Below are 15,888 nucleotides of genomic sequence, written 5' to 3' on the forward strand. Positions count from 1 at the left end.
TGGATCAAAATTTAACCTATCAACCGGAATTTGTCAAAATACTAACTTTCGGCATTTCTAGCCTAAATGAGCTACGGACTTCCAAAATATATTCCGAACACGCTCCCAACCTCGAAATCACCTAACGGAGCTAACGGAACCATCGAATTTCCATTCCGAGGCCATCTTCACACTGTTCCGATTACGGACCATTTTTTCAACACTTAAGCTCTTATTTAGGGACTAAGTATCCCAAAACACTAAATCCCAACACCGAATGTCCCGGCAAAATAGAATAGCAGAAATGAACTTAGGGGAAGCAGTTAATGGGGAGACAGGGCATAAATTCCAAAGACAATCGGCTGGGTCGTCACAATTTCCAAATCTTTAGAAAAGTGCTTTAAATTCTTTTCAGCTCTTAAAAAGCAAGATCAGTTCGAATGGACTGAGGAATGTCAACAGGCACTCAAAAATTTGAAGACATAACTATCAAATCCGTCGTTGCTCGCAAAACCCAAGGTTGGGGAAAGATTACTTATCTATCTTGCTGTCTCCGAAGTAGCGGTAAGTGTTGTATTAGTTCGTGAAGACCAAGGTAAACAATCTCCAATTTATTATGTCAGAAAATCATTATTAGATGCGGAGACGCGGTATCCTCAATTAGAAAAGTTTGCACTTGCACTAATCATGGCATCTAGAAAACTAAGGCCTTATTTTCAATGTCACCCTATTGTCGTAGTAACTGCTTATCCATTACGCAATATATTACACAAGCATGAGTTGTCAGGTAGATTAGCCAAATGGGCTATAGAATTAAGTGAATATGACATCACTTATCAGCCCAGAACCGCGATAAAATCTCAGGTGTTAGCAGATCTTTTGGCTGATTTTAGCCAAGAGATGCGATTAGAAGTAGAAAAAAAATTATAGGTGTTTAACGGGTCTAATCCAGGAATTTGGACCTTATTTACTGATGGCTCATCTAACGTGAAGGGGAAGGTTTATGAGTTATTTTGGTGCCACCTACGGGTGAAACCATTCAATAAGCCATAAAATGCCATTCTATAACTAATAATGAGGCAGAGTAAGAAGCTGTGATTGCAGGTTTGGAAGTGGCACGAGAACTTAGCATTAATCAAATTGTAATCAAAAGCGATTCGCAGGTCGTAGTTAACCAAATGCTGGGGACTTATACAGCCAGGGAAGCATGGATGCAACAGTACTTAGAGAAGGTATGGGATCTGGTCAGGCAATTCCAAACCTGGAAAGTTATGCAAATACCAAGAGATGAAAATGTCGAGGCGGACGCCCTAGCCAATCTCGCATCTGCGGCAGATGTAACGAGCCGTGAAAATGCTTTCGTAATTCATTTGTTTCATTCAACACTCGATCCAGATAAAAATGAGGTAAATTTCAATAACTTAACCTGGGACTGGAGGAACGAGATTGTTGCTTTTTTGTAGTATGGTACCGTCCCTGAAGACAAGAAGAAATCCACTCGCTTCGAAAAAGGGCTGCTCGATATTGTTTAAAGCAATGCAATCTTTATCGAAAAATGTTCGGTGGTCCCTTAGCAAGATGTCTTGAGCCTTCTCAAACGGAATATGTAATGAGAGAAATACACGAGGGGCATTGTGGAAATCACGCAGGAGGACGATCACTGGTAAGAACCATGATTAGAGCAGGCTATTATTGGCCTAAAATGGAAGAAGAAGCGGAAGATTTCGTGGCTAAATGTGACAAATGGCAGAGATACGGTAGTAACATGTATAGACTTGCGGAGTTGCTACATCCGGTTATTACACTGTGACTTTTTATGAAATGGGGGATGGATATCGTAGGTCTTTTTCCATAGGCAAAAGGTAAGGTGAAATTCCTACTTGTACTCACTGATTACTTTACTAAATGGGTAGAAGTAGGAGCATTTAAACAGGTACAAGAGAAAGAAGTCAGAGATTTCATTTGGCGAAATATCATCTGTCGATTCGGTGTGTCAAAGGAAATCGTGTGTGATAATGGCCCGCAATTTATAGGCGCACAAATCACAGAGTTTTTTCAAAGTTGGAAATCAAAAGGATTACATCCACACCTTATCATCCGGTGGGTAACGAACAAGCTGAGTCGACAAACAAAGTCATTATCAACAATTTAAAGAAGCGTTTGGAGGAATCCAAAGGTAATTGGCCAGAATTGCTACCCGGTATTTTATGGGCATACCGCACGACAGCAAAAATAAGTACGAGAGAAACACCATTCTCATTGGTGTATGGAGCTGAAGCCTTAATTCCAGTTGAGATAGGATAGCCAAGAACGAGGTTTACACAAGCGTCAGAAGACTCTAATGATGAAGAAATGCGCATAAACCTTGATCTACTTGAAGGAAAAAGGGAAGCTGCATTAATAAGAATGGCAGCACAAAAGCAGGTCATGGAACGATACTACAATCGAAAAGCGCGCCTAAGATACTTCAAGATTGGGGACTTCGTGCTCAAAAAAGTTTTTCAATCTATGAAGGCGGCCAATGCGGTAATATTAAGTCCAACCTGGGAAGGACCCTACAGGATTCATGGTATCGCAGGGAAAGGAGCATACGAGCTGGAAACGATAGATGGCAAGATACTACCTTCACATTGGAATGTCGTTCACCTGAAGAGATACTATTTCTAAGGAATACCCACAATCAGGTATCCATATTTTAAAATTTTATTTTTGAATTTTTAAAATTTTACTGATGATTTTAGATGATAGGCAAAAAGCTAGCATGTACTAAATGATGAATCATGACCTGCAAGGCACGTGGAATACATTAAAATTCTCGGTCTAGGGTTACAACTATTCTGATAGAAATTCAAATGAGTTAAGCAGTGTTCATCTATAATCGCACCTCCGAGTCCCATGTGTTTTTCCTTTTCAAGGAAAGGACCAAATGAGAGGAACAATCAAGTTCTTGAGACTTCATACTTCAAATCTCAAACACTTGGGGGACTATATAATATACATAGACATATGTATAAAGAAGACAAAGAAGATTGGGAAATCAAAGTTCAAATCTGAGAAGTTTGCTTATTGAATGAGTCAAGTGCAGAGCAAAGTCACGAGCTAAGGCCAAAGAAAAACCTTATCATAGTTAGGGTAAAGGCAATGTACTGAAACGGGTTATAAGTAAAAACCTTGTGTTCATTTTATACTGAAACAGGTTATAAGTAAAAACCTTGTGTTCATTTTATACTAAAACGAGTTATAAGTAAAAACCTTGTGTTCATTTTATACTAAAACAGGTTATAAGTAAAAACCTTGTGTTCATTTAATACTAAAACGGGTTATAAGTAAAAACTTTGTGTTCATTTTCTTTTTTGAAATATGTTATTAAGAAAACAGTTACGAGAAAGTTATAGAAGTAATTTAAATACATGTAAAGTGCTATTTAAAACTTGACAAAGTTCAAATAAAAACTTGTCGAAGTTATTCCAAAAAACATGTGTATTCTTATTTCTTTTATTGTACATTAACACCAATATGAAGTTGAGATGTCTTCTTCATTATGTGTCGGATATAAAAGGGCCCTCTTTTATAAAATTCATGATTAATTCAAGTATTCATGAAGTTAAAAAAAACATTTTTGAAAAATTTAAATGCAAGTTATTCAGTAAGTCCTTAAAAATAAAGGCAAGAATAAACAAAACAGAAGTTCGAACAACAACAGAAACTTCTTAATATTAAAAAGTATAGACTAAGTATGAACTTAGTCATAAACCAAAAGTTGTTTATACAAAGCACCCCATGAAAGGTCTAGGGACTTAACATTTTCAACAAACCCTTAAAAAGACCAATGGTTACAACCACATACCACCAAAAAGAAAAAAAAACAAAGGAAGTCAAACATCATAAACTTTTCACTGAGAAGTTGAAGGAACTGAAGCAGGGTGATCAGCAGCAGCAGGTTCAACTTGACTTGAAGGAGTGGGGATACCCGTATCATCTTTAACATTTTCAGAAGCTTCAGCCACGGGAGAAGAAAAAATCTTGGTTCTGCTGAGTCTTCTCAATAGTCTCTTTGATCTTGGCTAACTCAGATTCCAAGTTGAAATTCTCCTGGCTAACTTCAACAAGGGTATCATGGTGAGAATTTAAAAATGCCCAACTCACTTCAATGACAGTTTTATCTTCAAGAATCTCGTAATCTCTTTCCCAGTCAGCAATTTCATTTCTTAGCTTCTCATTTTCAGCCAAGGCAGATTCATAAGAAGTTTGAAGAGAAGCGTGGGAATTTTCTAAGGAGCAAACTTTATCAGAAGATACCCGGAGGTCTTCTTGAGTTTGAGTCAGAATCTGCATGAGTTCACCAGCATATGCTTCCTTCTTATCTAAGAGAGCCTTCAACTCTCTGATCTCTTTGCTTGCCTTGGAGAGTTGCAAAGAAAAAGAGGTTTCAAGGCGATTCTTTTCTTTACCTGCTTGATTTGGTGAAGCCTTTTCAACTGCCAACTCTGAAGTCAAATCCTTTACTTGCTGCTCTAAGGTACATTTAATTTCTTCTAATATTTCCATGTCGATTTGAAGACTTTCAAACTGTTCCTTCCAATTATCCGCCTCCACTTGGAAGTCACGCGCTAATTGCTCTGAGGGGGAAACCCTCTTCATCATCTCTGTGCCAATTAGATTGATCTAAAAAATAAGAGGAGGGGGGAGGGGAAGATGAGAACACTAAAAATAGAAAAAAGTTAAAGTAAAGTTTGAAAAAAGGGATACCTTTAAAGAAGCGTGCACTATATCGTTCATCAAAGTCAAGAAACTGTGGCCATCAAGTTTAGCTCTTTCAACTGGACCAATCAATGGCTTCAACCACACGTCAGCTCGACCTGATTTCCTCAAAAGGTTGCCCTCAGCAGGAACTTCAATGGTAACTTGCCTCATGGCTTCACTTCTACTTGAGGAACCAACCTCAGTGTAATGAACAGTTGAAGGAGGAGTAGTTGAAGGAGGAACTATAGAAGCAGTCAAAACAACTTGGAAAGGAATAGTAACAGCCACGATTGGCAAAGAAGGTATCATAGAAATAGGAGTAGAAAAAGAAGCAAGGGGTGCCTCATCAGAAATCGGATCTAAATTTTCACTTCCAAACCCGCAGCTAAAAAGTTGCTCAACTGAATCATGAGCAGCAGTGGGAACAACATCATCGAGAATCATCACCAGGGCTTCAACAAACTCGGTAAGAGTAATAGAACAAGGAGAAGAGGCTTCATCATCAGAAATGATTCATCTACGAGCTCGTGACCTTTTTTACTAAAGAACCCCCATCTTCTTCTTCCTCGGAGTCTTAGTCAACAGTAGCTTTTCTTTTCGATGAAGAGCCCAAAATTATCTCTTGGGCCCTTTCCAAAGAAACTCGAGAAGCTACGACCGCCTCAGCACTAGTACCTCGAACGGCAAATCCAGATAAAAAGGATTAAAATAAGATCTGGAAAAAGTAATAAAAAAAAACTCTTACCGTGAGTTTTCACTTTCCAACCAAACCGCTGGGAGAGAGCTTTCCAAGATCTACCCTCCATTAGGGTTGTATACAACAATTTTCCTACCCAACCACGAAAATTGGGAATTTCATCAACAATTCCCATGGTTACCGGAAAAGAAAGGGAAAATTAAGATAATGGTCATCGAAATTGAAGGAAAAAGGTACGAGAAAGTTATTAAAAAGAAAACTCATGTGAAAAATTCCACTTCTCAGGGAAGGGAACATTTTCATCACCCACTAAACCAACAGTGGGAGCTGCAACAAACCTGGTACACCAGCCACGGTCTCTGCCATCTTCTGGACTAACCAGAACTCTTTTGCTCCTTGCTACTAAAGTAAAAACACTTTGGTGAAAGAGTCTGGGAATGTAAAGGTGAATTAAATAGGTAAAGTAAAAGGCACACCGGCCATGTTAGTCAAATGCCTCAAACAGGCAACAACCCTCCACACTATGGGACCAATTTGACCTAAACAAACGTCGAAAAAATGACAGAATTCGAGGATAACAGGGTCAATAGCAGGTTTGAAACCTAATGTGAAAGGATATGTATAAAAAAAATCCAATTAAATAAGAGGTGATTCTTTGATTCGCATTGGGAATTATTATAGGGAAGTCATGACTCTAATGGTAGTTTTTACGAATTAAAGAAATCAAACTTTCAGTGATCTGAGTTGGGTAGATATCAGCACGATCCAAAGAGGACACTTGGTTTCTAATGGACTCTCTATCATTGTAGAAAGATAGTTCTGCAAGAACTATTTCCTCTACTAAAGGTTCATGAAGAGGTTCAGAGGGTTCCTTACCTCTAGAAGAAGACCTTTGAGAAAGAGAACCTCTGGTTCTAGAAGAAGGACCAGATCTAGATGAAGGAAGAGAAGAACCACGTATAGATGAAGACCCTAAATTATGTAGTCTACCTCCTCTTCTGCTCCTACTAGGGGCAAGAGGAAAGTTATCGACTATGGGGAATCTTCTAGGGTTAAGGTTTGATGAAGACATGATAGTACGAGGAAGAAGGAAACAAGAATTTAAGAATTGAATATTCAGAGAACTTTATGTGAGAAAGACAAAGCCGAAAACTATATTTATACTAAGAAGCAACCATCAAAGGAAAAGGTGCAATGATGGAAAGGTCATAATGAGAACTATCGCTTCGTAATTGGTGAAGCTATAAAAGAGCCTTAAAAGCGCTGCAAAGTCACAGAACCAATAAAAAGATGTCATGTGTAATAAGCATTAAATGGAAGTGACAATTGAAGCGTCGATTCCATAATAGCATTAATGGCGGCAAATATTCCCGCTTTAATAAAATTCACTTCCCAAATATTCAATTGATGAATAAATGGCAAGTGGCAGGACTATCTGTATTGGGGAAAATTAAGTTTATATATATTGAAGTGATGACGTGTCATGACACGAAGGCTGGTCAAAGAATGATGATTAGCAAAGAGGCACGAGTCGCAACAGATACGAGCAGAGGCACAAGCAGAGGCACGAGCAGATATTCAAAAGACTCGACCATTCGTACCTATTTAAATCCAAAAATTAAGGAGAATGAATCTGACAACACAAGAGAGTACAGATATAGTATTTAATAAGCATTACATACTATAGAGAATCTGTGTTGAATTACAATGATTGCCATTGTAACGTAGCATTAAATGCCTTTAATTATTATTATGACAAAGGCAAAATGTATACCTAAGAAATAACTATAAAAAGGAGAATACCGATCATTTGTAAACACACGAAATATCATTAAAATATACTAATTTACTTTGTTTTCTTCTGTTCATCTTATTGTTAGCAAAATTAATTTCCTTTATTTATTTTTTGATTATCAGTAACCCGAGTTCTTCTAAAATAAAGCTTTGACCAAAATTCCACTTTTTGGTTAAACATACAACCCGTTAAGGGATGTCGGGTTAAGCGGGTTCGGGGCACCGTTAAGCTGAACGTGTTCGTCCAAAACTAGGTCCCCTTATCAACCCGTCCCAGCCCGCCCTATATGCTACAGTACTGGGCTGACCCAGGATGAAGCGGGTTGAAAACGGGTCAGCCCGGCCCGATTAACAGGTATAATCTATCCACTACTAGCTCCTGAACTACTCACCCTCCTTAGGAATAAAAACTAAGTTCTTCTAGTTTTCTATGCAACTATGGCATCCTAGTACTCCTGTAGTGAACTTCTTGAATAACTTGTCTTTTCAGTGCACTTGCAGGCCTGCTCCTTTGCTAAATAGTCTCAAGTTTTGTTCATGCCAAATACAATACACACCACATGTCAAAGTCATTCGGTATATAATTGCCCTAGTCGATCTATCTTTTCTATTTTTCAGAGCCCAATCAACTTCATCTTTCCACTCCTCAGAGACTCTAGTAATACCTTGCCACTGCAACAACTTATCCCAAATAGCAGCAGAATACTGACAGTTGAAGAAGACATGATCTACAGATTCATTCCTATCATTGTATAGATGACACACCAGGCTATCAACAGAAATTTACTGTGCCACTCTATCCTTTGTAAGCAGCCTTTTATAGATAGCCAGGTATAAAATAAAAGTTCATCTAGGAGCATCGTGATTGTTGCAAATTAGTCTACTCCATTCTAACCTTTGGACAATCTCCCTTGATCTTACAGTATATGCTCCTTAATGGAGAAGTTATCCATTTGATACACATCTTGTTTTAGAATACATTAGAAGATTGCTCGTTTTCTCATAAATGATATTAATATTTCAAACACTGATATAATATTAAAAGAATTATTTACTATTTTGTAATTTCATTTTCAAAATTTTCACTATTTTGCTACTCAATCAAATACTGCCTTAACTTAAAACTCATACATAAAATCAATATAAAGAAAGAGTGATATAGCAAACTATGCAGTAGTTTAATCTGGTCTGGTGCTAAGAGCACAACTCCTAATATTTAAATTTATTATTCATCCTATTTTGTACCGTGTTCATTGGCCCTCGGAATTTCAAGGTTATTAGAAAAGACTAGATTCTGATCAAATCCATCGTAGCCACTCAGTTGCTTATGCCCAATCAACTGCTCACCCGTCTGAAACAGGCTTGACTAGATTTTCGTCAGAACCAGTAGAAAGTATCCTTTCCAAATCTGGCCCAATCTCAAGCACAAGAAACGTTAACAATTCTTATTCAGGTCCCTTGAAAAGTTCAACTGCAACAGGAAGCCCGGTCCCTGGAAGACATTCTTCTGTTGGCTTCTATTCGGGTCCTCTGGGAAGGTCAACAACAAAATCTGGGCCGCTCCCTCTATTCAATAAATCCGGCATGAGGTGGTGGAAATCTCGTGATCGTTCAGGAAATTTACCCGGAAAAGGTCCAAATCAAAAGCATTCTCGACCGACCTCTACAGCTCCGCTAAAAGGCTGCATGATGATCGGGAACGGTTCTCCTGTAGGTAATTGCTATCTAGATCCACAAGGATTTCATTCTGGTTTTCTCAGTGCAACGAAAGGAGCTAATGTAAATGGACATGCCGATAGCTATTCAACTTGCTCTTATCTGACAAGTTATAATGCGAAAAAAAGGTTGTTAAACGCTCCTCCAGAAACTCTTGGAGCTGCTGCCTTAGCACTGCATTATGCAAATGTCATTATCGTGATTGCGAAACTAGTGGCATCTCCTCACTTGATTGTACATGATGCAAGAGAGGACCTGTACAACATGCTGCATGCCGGCTAGTTTAAGAGGAGCCCTCAGGTCGAAACTAAAGCCATTTGCCAAGAGCTTGACGTCATCAGTTTATGATGCGGTTCTTGCTGGAGAATGGAATGAAGCAATGCTGGGGACTCTAGAATGGCTCGCTCCGCTTGCTCATAACATGATAAGATGGCAATCCCTTGAGGTCAAAACCACGATTCCTACCATGTTTTCTTTTATTCAAGCCTTTTATTTTAATTTTAGTCTCATTTCCTCTCTGTTATTTTTATTCCTACCATATTTTGTGAATCATTTAGAATTTACGCCATTGTCTTGAAATTGTGATAGAAATAGTGGAGAAAAAAAATCTTCTTTTGAAGTGCTCATAAATTAAATTCGTCCAAATTATACTTGCATTAGAGTATTACTCGTTAAATGAAAATTTTAACTTCTGTTATGTTTCTTTCGGTGAGTATCAAGTGTTGGTTACTCTTTCTTTTATCAAGTTGGGTAAACTCATAGTAATTCATGTTCAGGAATGTCAAATATATGTTCATCTATGTTATTTGGAGCTGCTTGTAGCACTTTCTTCCGATATTTCACTACATTTTCTATGGGAAAGGTTAGTGCTTTCATATTTACTTGCTTACTCTTTCTTTCTTTCTTTTTCTAACTCCTTTTTGCATATTTTTGTTTTGCGTTTTGGTTTCTGCAATAAACCTTTGCAATAGGTGGTACTCGAGGATGACTATACTTTCACAACACCTTATTGCGGAAGTGACGCTTTTGAAAGAAAAGTCGAGGTTACTACTTTTTACCTTTACAAAAATATCTCTATTATATTGAGTAGGCTTTATCTTTCAAAGTTCAGCTTTGTAGAATTTGTTAAGCCAATTGGTAATTATTTTTCATGTGCTTATTTTAGCAGGTTGTCTTATCAAACTTAGCTTTCTGTTAATTGTTCTCTTTACTGCATTGATAGGGGTTGTGTGCAAGTTGCCGATACACTACTGCTTTCTCGGGAGGTTCAAATATATTCTTCTTTATGTGTATCTCAAATAAAAAATTGTCATCTCTTGCCTTAACTGTTCATCTGCATATTTAAGATTCCTTTAATCCTTGCCTCAACTGCGGATGCAGCCTTACAGGATTCAGGTAATGAGTCTCAATCTCTATTTTTAAAGTATAATATGTTTTCTTCAAAATATGTGCAGTTATAAAGTTTAAGTTCAAGTTTTGTCCCTACTGTAGCCAATACGGTAAAAAGGGCAAAAACTATAGGCCACACATTGAACAACAATATCTCTAAATATGTATTTATAAACAAATATTGGAATATCCTTTATTGAAAAGGTAATACATGTATCTTTATATTTTGTATATGCATTTTGTAATTTTTAAATGTCCATACACTTACTGTTTTTTCTGTACCAGCATAACCTGATACATGCTACAATCAGAAAGAATCAAGTAAATAGATTCAAGAATTTGTTGAGTAAAGGTTCAACCTATGTTAGTCAGAATTTCAAAGTTATTGAGACTTCTGGTGAATATAGACCACTGACAAGTACTTTTAAAATTACTTTCTTACTCACAAATTTGCTCCAGAAACTATACGAAGAAATTATTAATATTCCTATACAGACATGATTAGTTCACGGTTGAACAATAATACCATGTTATCAGTTTCATATATTACTATCAATCTTTGCTGCTACATTTTGTTTATTTCCAATGTAATTATGAAATAACTCCTTTTTTCAGTTCATATTATAGATGTCGTTGGTTTTCTATGTGCCATTGGTGACATGGAGAGTTTTGGAAATAAGTGGAAAAATGGGACATGTACTTTTGTTTGTTCTCTTCCTAAAAAAAGTTGATTAATTCTTACCTTAATTCTGTTTTCAAGTTGTTTAAGCACATATCTTTATATTATATTTTGGATGAATCATATGGATTTTAACTCAACTAGATTATGTTTCTTCTTTTTCCCCAGACAGTTCTGCAAAATCAAAAATAACTTTGTGGGAAGAATTTGAAGAAAAGTTTGAACCTTATCTATACAATGGCTCTCACCCTTACATTGTCATACAATTTTCAAACTTTATGAACATGGATTTCAGTTCACATTATTTTGTCGGTAAGAAGTTCAAAATGTCGCGTATGTTATATTTTAGCAATTACTCCAAACTGTTAGTTGTTGGTTTTTTTTATTAATGCTTTCCCTTCTTCCATACAATATAAATCCCTTTTGGTCATTGGTTATCAATACATGAAAAATAAATTCATAATCTTGGCAGTCAGAGCTGAATCATATGTAGTTTTTGTCTAAGGGATATGGCAGCTGATGCTAGAAAGAAAAGAAGTGCTATTTGGTAATTTACATACTCTATGCATGTTGCACCTCACACTAAATTTTACCTTCTAATTATAAAAGTCCATAAAGTAAGCATCTTCATGATTCATCTTAGTAGTAAATAACTAAGTTAACCATGTATTAAATCAGTAAAGAAAATCACAACAATATGGCTTTTCATTCCCTGGCTGCTAATCCTACATCTACAACCATTCTTAATTTTTCTTTCCTTTTGTTCTTCTGCCTACCACCCTTTCATAGAGTTTGGAAAGCTCAACTTTAGGCCCCAACATGTTAACGTGCTCCTATTACAATTTGCTCCCCGTAGACCATTCTTGCAAGTCGCATCGCCCTTGCCGATAGAGCAGTACCTAAGGCAAGGCTAGAGCCAGAAATCAAGTTGTCTTTGCCTATTGCTCGATCAAACTAACCTCTTCTCTCCTCCTATCAACACCACATTAGCACTTTAGTTGCCACTTCTTTGCGGCATACATGTTGACATCTCTGCCTGTTCAGGTATTTAATAATAAAAGTCTATATTACGAAAAACTATCCCTTCTTTAAATTTAAGTTCAGTACTAATACATCCTATTTTATATTATCATTTTCTGAAGGACTACCTCCTAGGACAACAACAACTCAAGTTTCCTTTGGATATAAAAAAGAATTCAATTGTTCCTGGTAAGAAATTCTTTTACTATCGTATTAATGGTTTTATTATGTAATAAATAACATGCACAAATCAATATTTCATTGTTACTTCTCATAAATTTATATAATTTGTGATATACATCTTCATCAAGATATTCTTTTAAACACATTTTTGAATTTCTGTCCTTATGTTTTTACAATTTTGCGCGTCTTAACTTAAAATATATCATTCTGTCAAGGCTTTCATTCTCCCACTTCCATGAGAATATACTATCGAAGTTTGAGAATCTGCAATTTGAAAAACTAACTTTCCAGTAAGTTTGAAGAATTTTATACTAGAAAACTATGTTTGATTAAGTTATGTACTAACTATTAAGCGAACAACCTATAATTCTTGACACAAAGGAAGGACAAAAATACTACATGAATAAAGAGCATAATAAGAATACAATGAAATAAGTCATGCTTCAATAAGTTCTATTTGGAACAAGATTATGTATTTTGCAACTTGATTGAAAGGTGAAAGAAGATGTTTTAAGGCAACATCCTCTACATCTTAAGAATCCGTCAATTTCTTATATTTAATTCTTTCTTATTTCCTGTGTTTTGACATGCAGCCTGGATATGAGCGTCTCTGCATGTAATATCAAGCAAAAACTCATACTACAGTATTTATGAGTGTGTACATTGTCATGTCCCCAAACACCTTAGTAAAGTTGTTCTAATAGAGTGGGTACATTATGGATTTCAAGGTTGTGCAAGTAGGAGTAATTGTTTTCCCCTAACTATATGTTATGAAGTCTGATTTTTTTATCTTGAAATACTATGACTTTGTCGTATTTCTGAATTTTCAAGGCATTAGAAACCTTTGTTTCGCAATCTACCTGGTATACATGACTTCAGGAAATAACTGTATGTTTTTTATAGTGTTTTCTTGCTACTTTATTATACGAATATCTGTTACATTAACATGTTCCAAAAAATAATAGCATTTGCATGCTTTTTGTATCTACCGTCTTTTCTAAGTTATATTTTCTTATGAAAGATTATATTTATTATTCTCCGCGCAATGCACTGGTACAAATACTAGTAGTTTCTAAAAGCCACCTAAAGATCAACCTAACATATTAATTATCCTTTACCAACGTTACATGATGAATACTTGTCCTTCCTGATCCATCTAAGCTGATTTTCTTATTCATTTGGGAGGAAAAAAAACAATGAGAAATCAAAGTAAAAAAGAATCAGCGGCCAATAAAATAGTAGTAATTCTCTTATTCATCTTCTGTCGTCAATTCTTTTGGAAGGAAAAAAAAGTTAAACTATATTGGGATAGAAAAAAGTACAAAAAATTGTAACGCAAATCCACTAATGCTTAGTGTAATTATCAATTTATATAAGTTAATTGTCACTAATACACTTCTATGTAATGTAATTATCAATTTACGGTCTAATCAAACCTTACATTACTTAGGATACTACTAATACACTTACTAATTACTATAAGCGACAGAAAAAAGTCTGTCGGTACTACTGCGTCGGTAAACAACTTACCTCATTAAGTATATATAAGCTAAAACTTAGTGGTTTCTGAAAATTTCTCATTAATTATTCTACTTACTAATAATCACTATATGTATATCTTATATAGCTTATATACTATACACGTATATATACTACACTATACTATATACACATCTTATTATAATCGATATAACATTAGCTATATTAAGATGTATATATATGTCAAATAAGTATTTATATTGTTTATTTAAAAGCTATTTATTATTTACACACACACACACAAATAATATTACTTAAACATACCACTAATAGATAGGCTAATCAATCATTAATATTAGTTAAGCATACCACTAATATGCATCTGCTTTATGTAATTATCAATTTATAAGCTAATCAATCGCTAATATTTCTTACTGATATTACTAATACACTCCTACTTAGTGTAATTCTTATTGCATAAGCTAATGAATCAGTAATAGTTTTTAAGACTATACTAATACATACTTAATTAGTATAATTATCAATGTATAGGCTAATGAATCATTAGCATTACTTCAGGATACCACTAATATTACTTAATGATACCACTAATAAACATTAACTCACTTTAATTATCAAATTAAAGATAAGCAATCACAAACATTTCTCACAAATATCATTAATACACGTCCATTTAGTGTATAATTATCAATGTATCGGCTAAATTGAAACTCATGAAACATAGGCACGATTGATACTCACGAAACTGACGGCCAACTTCTATTTCTCCAAACTGACGACAACTTATTTCTCCGAGTCGGTTCCTAATTAATTCAAATCTTTCTACTATCAAAAATTCAAGAAAACATACGGTTTCTACAAAATATGGTTACTTATCGTGATTTAATCAAGGATATAACAATTTCGAAAATGCAATGGAAGTTAAAAGTTGTTTGTATGTGGGAAGTACAGATCGTTACAATTTAGAAGTTACTCTCTCGATTGAATTGGTTCTACAAGATGAAAAGGTATTAAAAATTTGTTATTGTCTTATAATTCGTTTTGCTAACTCTGCTTTTTAATTTGCATATGTGTGTATTCATGGGATAATCAGTAGCAAAAAACCCGATTGAAGCATTTGAGCACCACACATATGTATCCTTAATTATGTTTCTCAGTGATATACTATAACATGTATAAGCGTAAAACTTCAGATTGTAAGGCGTTTCCAGCCTTCCATGTATTGCATTCGTTCGTCGGGGAATCCCTATGTTCACTCCCATCAGGGGAATTTACCTTGATTTCTATTCTATTACGTACAAGTGGGCCCGCCAGTGTTTTGCTTCTCTGTTTTTAATTTGCAAATTTGATTTTTTTTGCTCTGCTCTTTGTATATTTTTTAATTTCTATGCGCTTATTCATGGGCTAATCAGTACCAAAAACCCGGTAACATACGTATCCTCAAATATGTTTCTCAGTGATATACTACAACATATATCACATTTTGCTTTCTGCTTTTTAATTTGTAAATCTGGATTTTTTGCTCTGCTCTTCGTATATTTTTTAATTTCTATGTGCATATTCATGGAATAGTTCTTCTTAGAGGCTGAACTTTTTTCCATCACTGTTTCTCAGTCATAATTTATCCTCTATGAAATATATTTGACCGTTAGAGATAAACACTTAGAGAAATACATTTCAGAAACTTTATTTACCAATATGAGTTTCTTAGAAGTAGAATAGGACTTTTTTAATATTCAATTTGGCGGTTATATATTGTGACAACTTAAAGGTTAATTTAACTCTTTGCTTTTCTAACAAACAAGTTGATTAGTTATTGTTTAGACTATGTTGCATAATACTACTCTAATTACCACAAATATCACATGAATTTATTCAAGAAAGCTATAAGTACAACGATTACATTGTATTCCGATTTGATGAGAATAAGTATGATGAATCATTAACTGGAGTTGCCTCTGTTAATTACTATTCTATGCATTAATAGTAAACTCATGACACATCTATGAAGTGCTAGACTGAGCTCCTTATTGGATTTGGCGATTGATCCTCCTCTTCTAAACCAAACAGAGTTCATTTTCTTTTTTGTATCGCGTTCGAATTGGTAGCCTATTGGCATATTAGGGCATCATATGCGGCTTTTGATTATGTCTGAGGTGGCTTATTGCCTGAGCAATTCGTAATGGGT

At 35.3% G+C, this 15,888-nt stretch overlaps 1 protein-coding gene across 4 annotated transcripts; it reads left to right on the forward strand.

Annotated features, from left to right (window-relative positions):
* The first annotated feature begins 8,540 nt into the window (after window positions 1-8,540).
* On the forward strand, window positions 8,541-12,970 carry LOC104223377 (uncharacterized). Of its 4 annotated transcripts, XR_011401042.1 has the most exons (8): window positions 8,541-9,374; window positions 9,706-9,791; window positions 9,901-9,972; window positions 10,152-10,324; window positions 11,166-11,309; window positions 11,787-12,041; window positions 12,140-12,206; window positions 12,794-12,970. XR_011401042.1 is itself a non-coding variant. In XM_070150898.1 (4 exons), exons 1-4 carry the CDS (start codon window positions 9,168-9,170, stop codon window positions 10,252-10,254), a joined length of 468 nt encoding a protein of 155 aa, XP_070006999.1. In that variant the 5' UTR covers window positions 8,541-9,167; the 3' UTR covers window positions 10,255-10,339. The 4 variants fall into 4 exon arrangements, 1 of the variants encoding a protein (XP_070006999.1); XR_011401041.1 differs by having other exon boundaries at window positions 11,166-12,041; XR_011401043.1 differs by lacking the exon at window positions 11,166-11,309.
* The last annotated feature ends 2,918 nt before the right edge of the window (window positions 12,971-15,888 follow it).

Source organism: Nicotiana sylvestris, chromosome 7 (assembly GCF_000393655.2).
Source record: "Nicotiana sylvestris chromosome 7, ASM39365v2, whole genome shotgun sequence".
Classification (NCBI taxonomy): Eukaryota; Viridiplantae; Streptophyta; class Magnoliopsida; order Solanales; family Solanaceae; genus Nicotiana; species Nicotiana sylvestris.

Coding starts and splice junctions, on each gene's coding strand:
- LOC104223377 (XM_070150898.1), top strand. CDS start 9,168: ATGATGCAAGAGAGGACCTGTACAACATGCTGCATGCCGGCTAGTTTA. Junction 9,375..9,705: donor TAAGATGGCAATCCCTTGAG/GTCAAAACCACG, acceptor ATTCATGTTCAG/GAATGTCAAATATATGTTCA. Junction 9,973..10,151: donor CTTTTGAAAGAAAAGTCGAG/GTTACTACTTTT, acceptor CTGCATTGATAG/GGGTTGTGTGCAAGTTGCCG.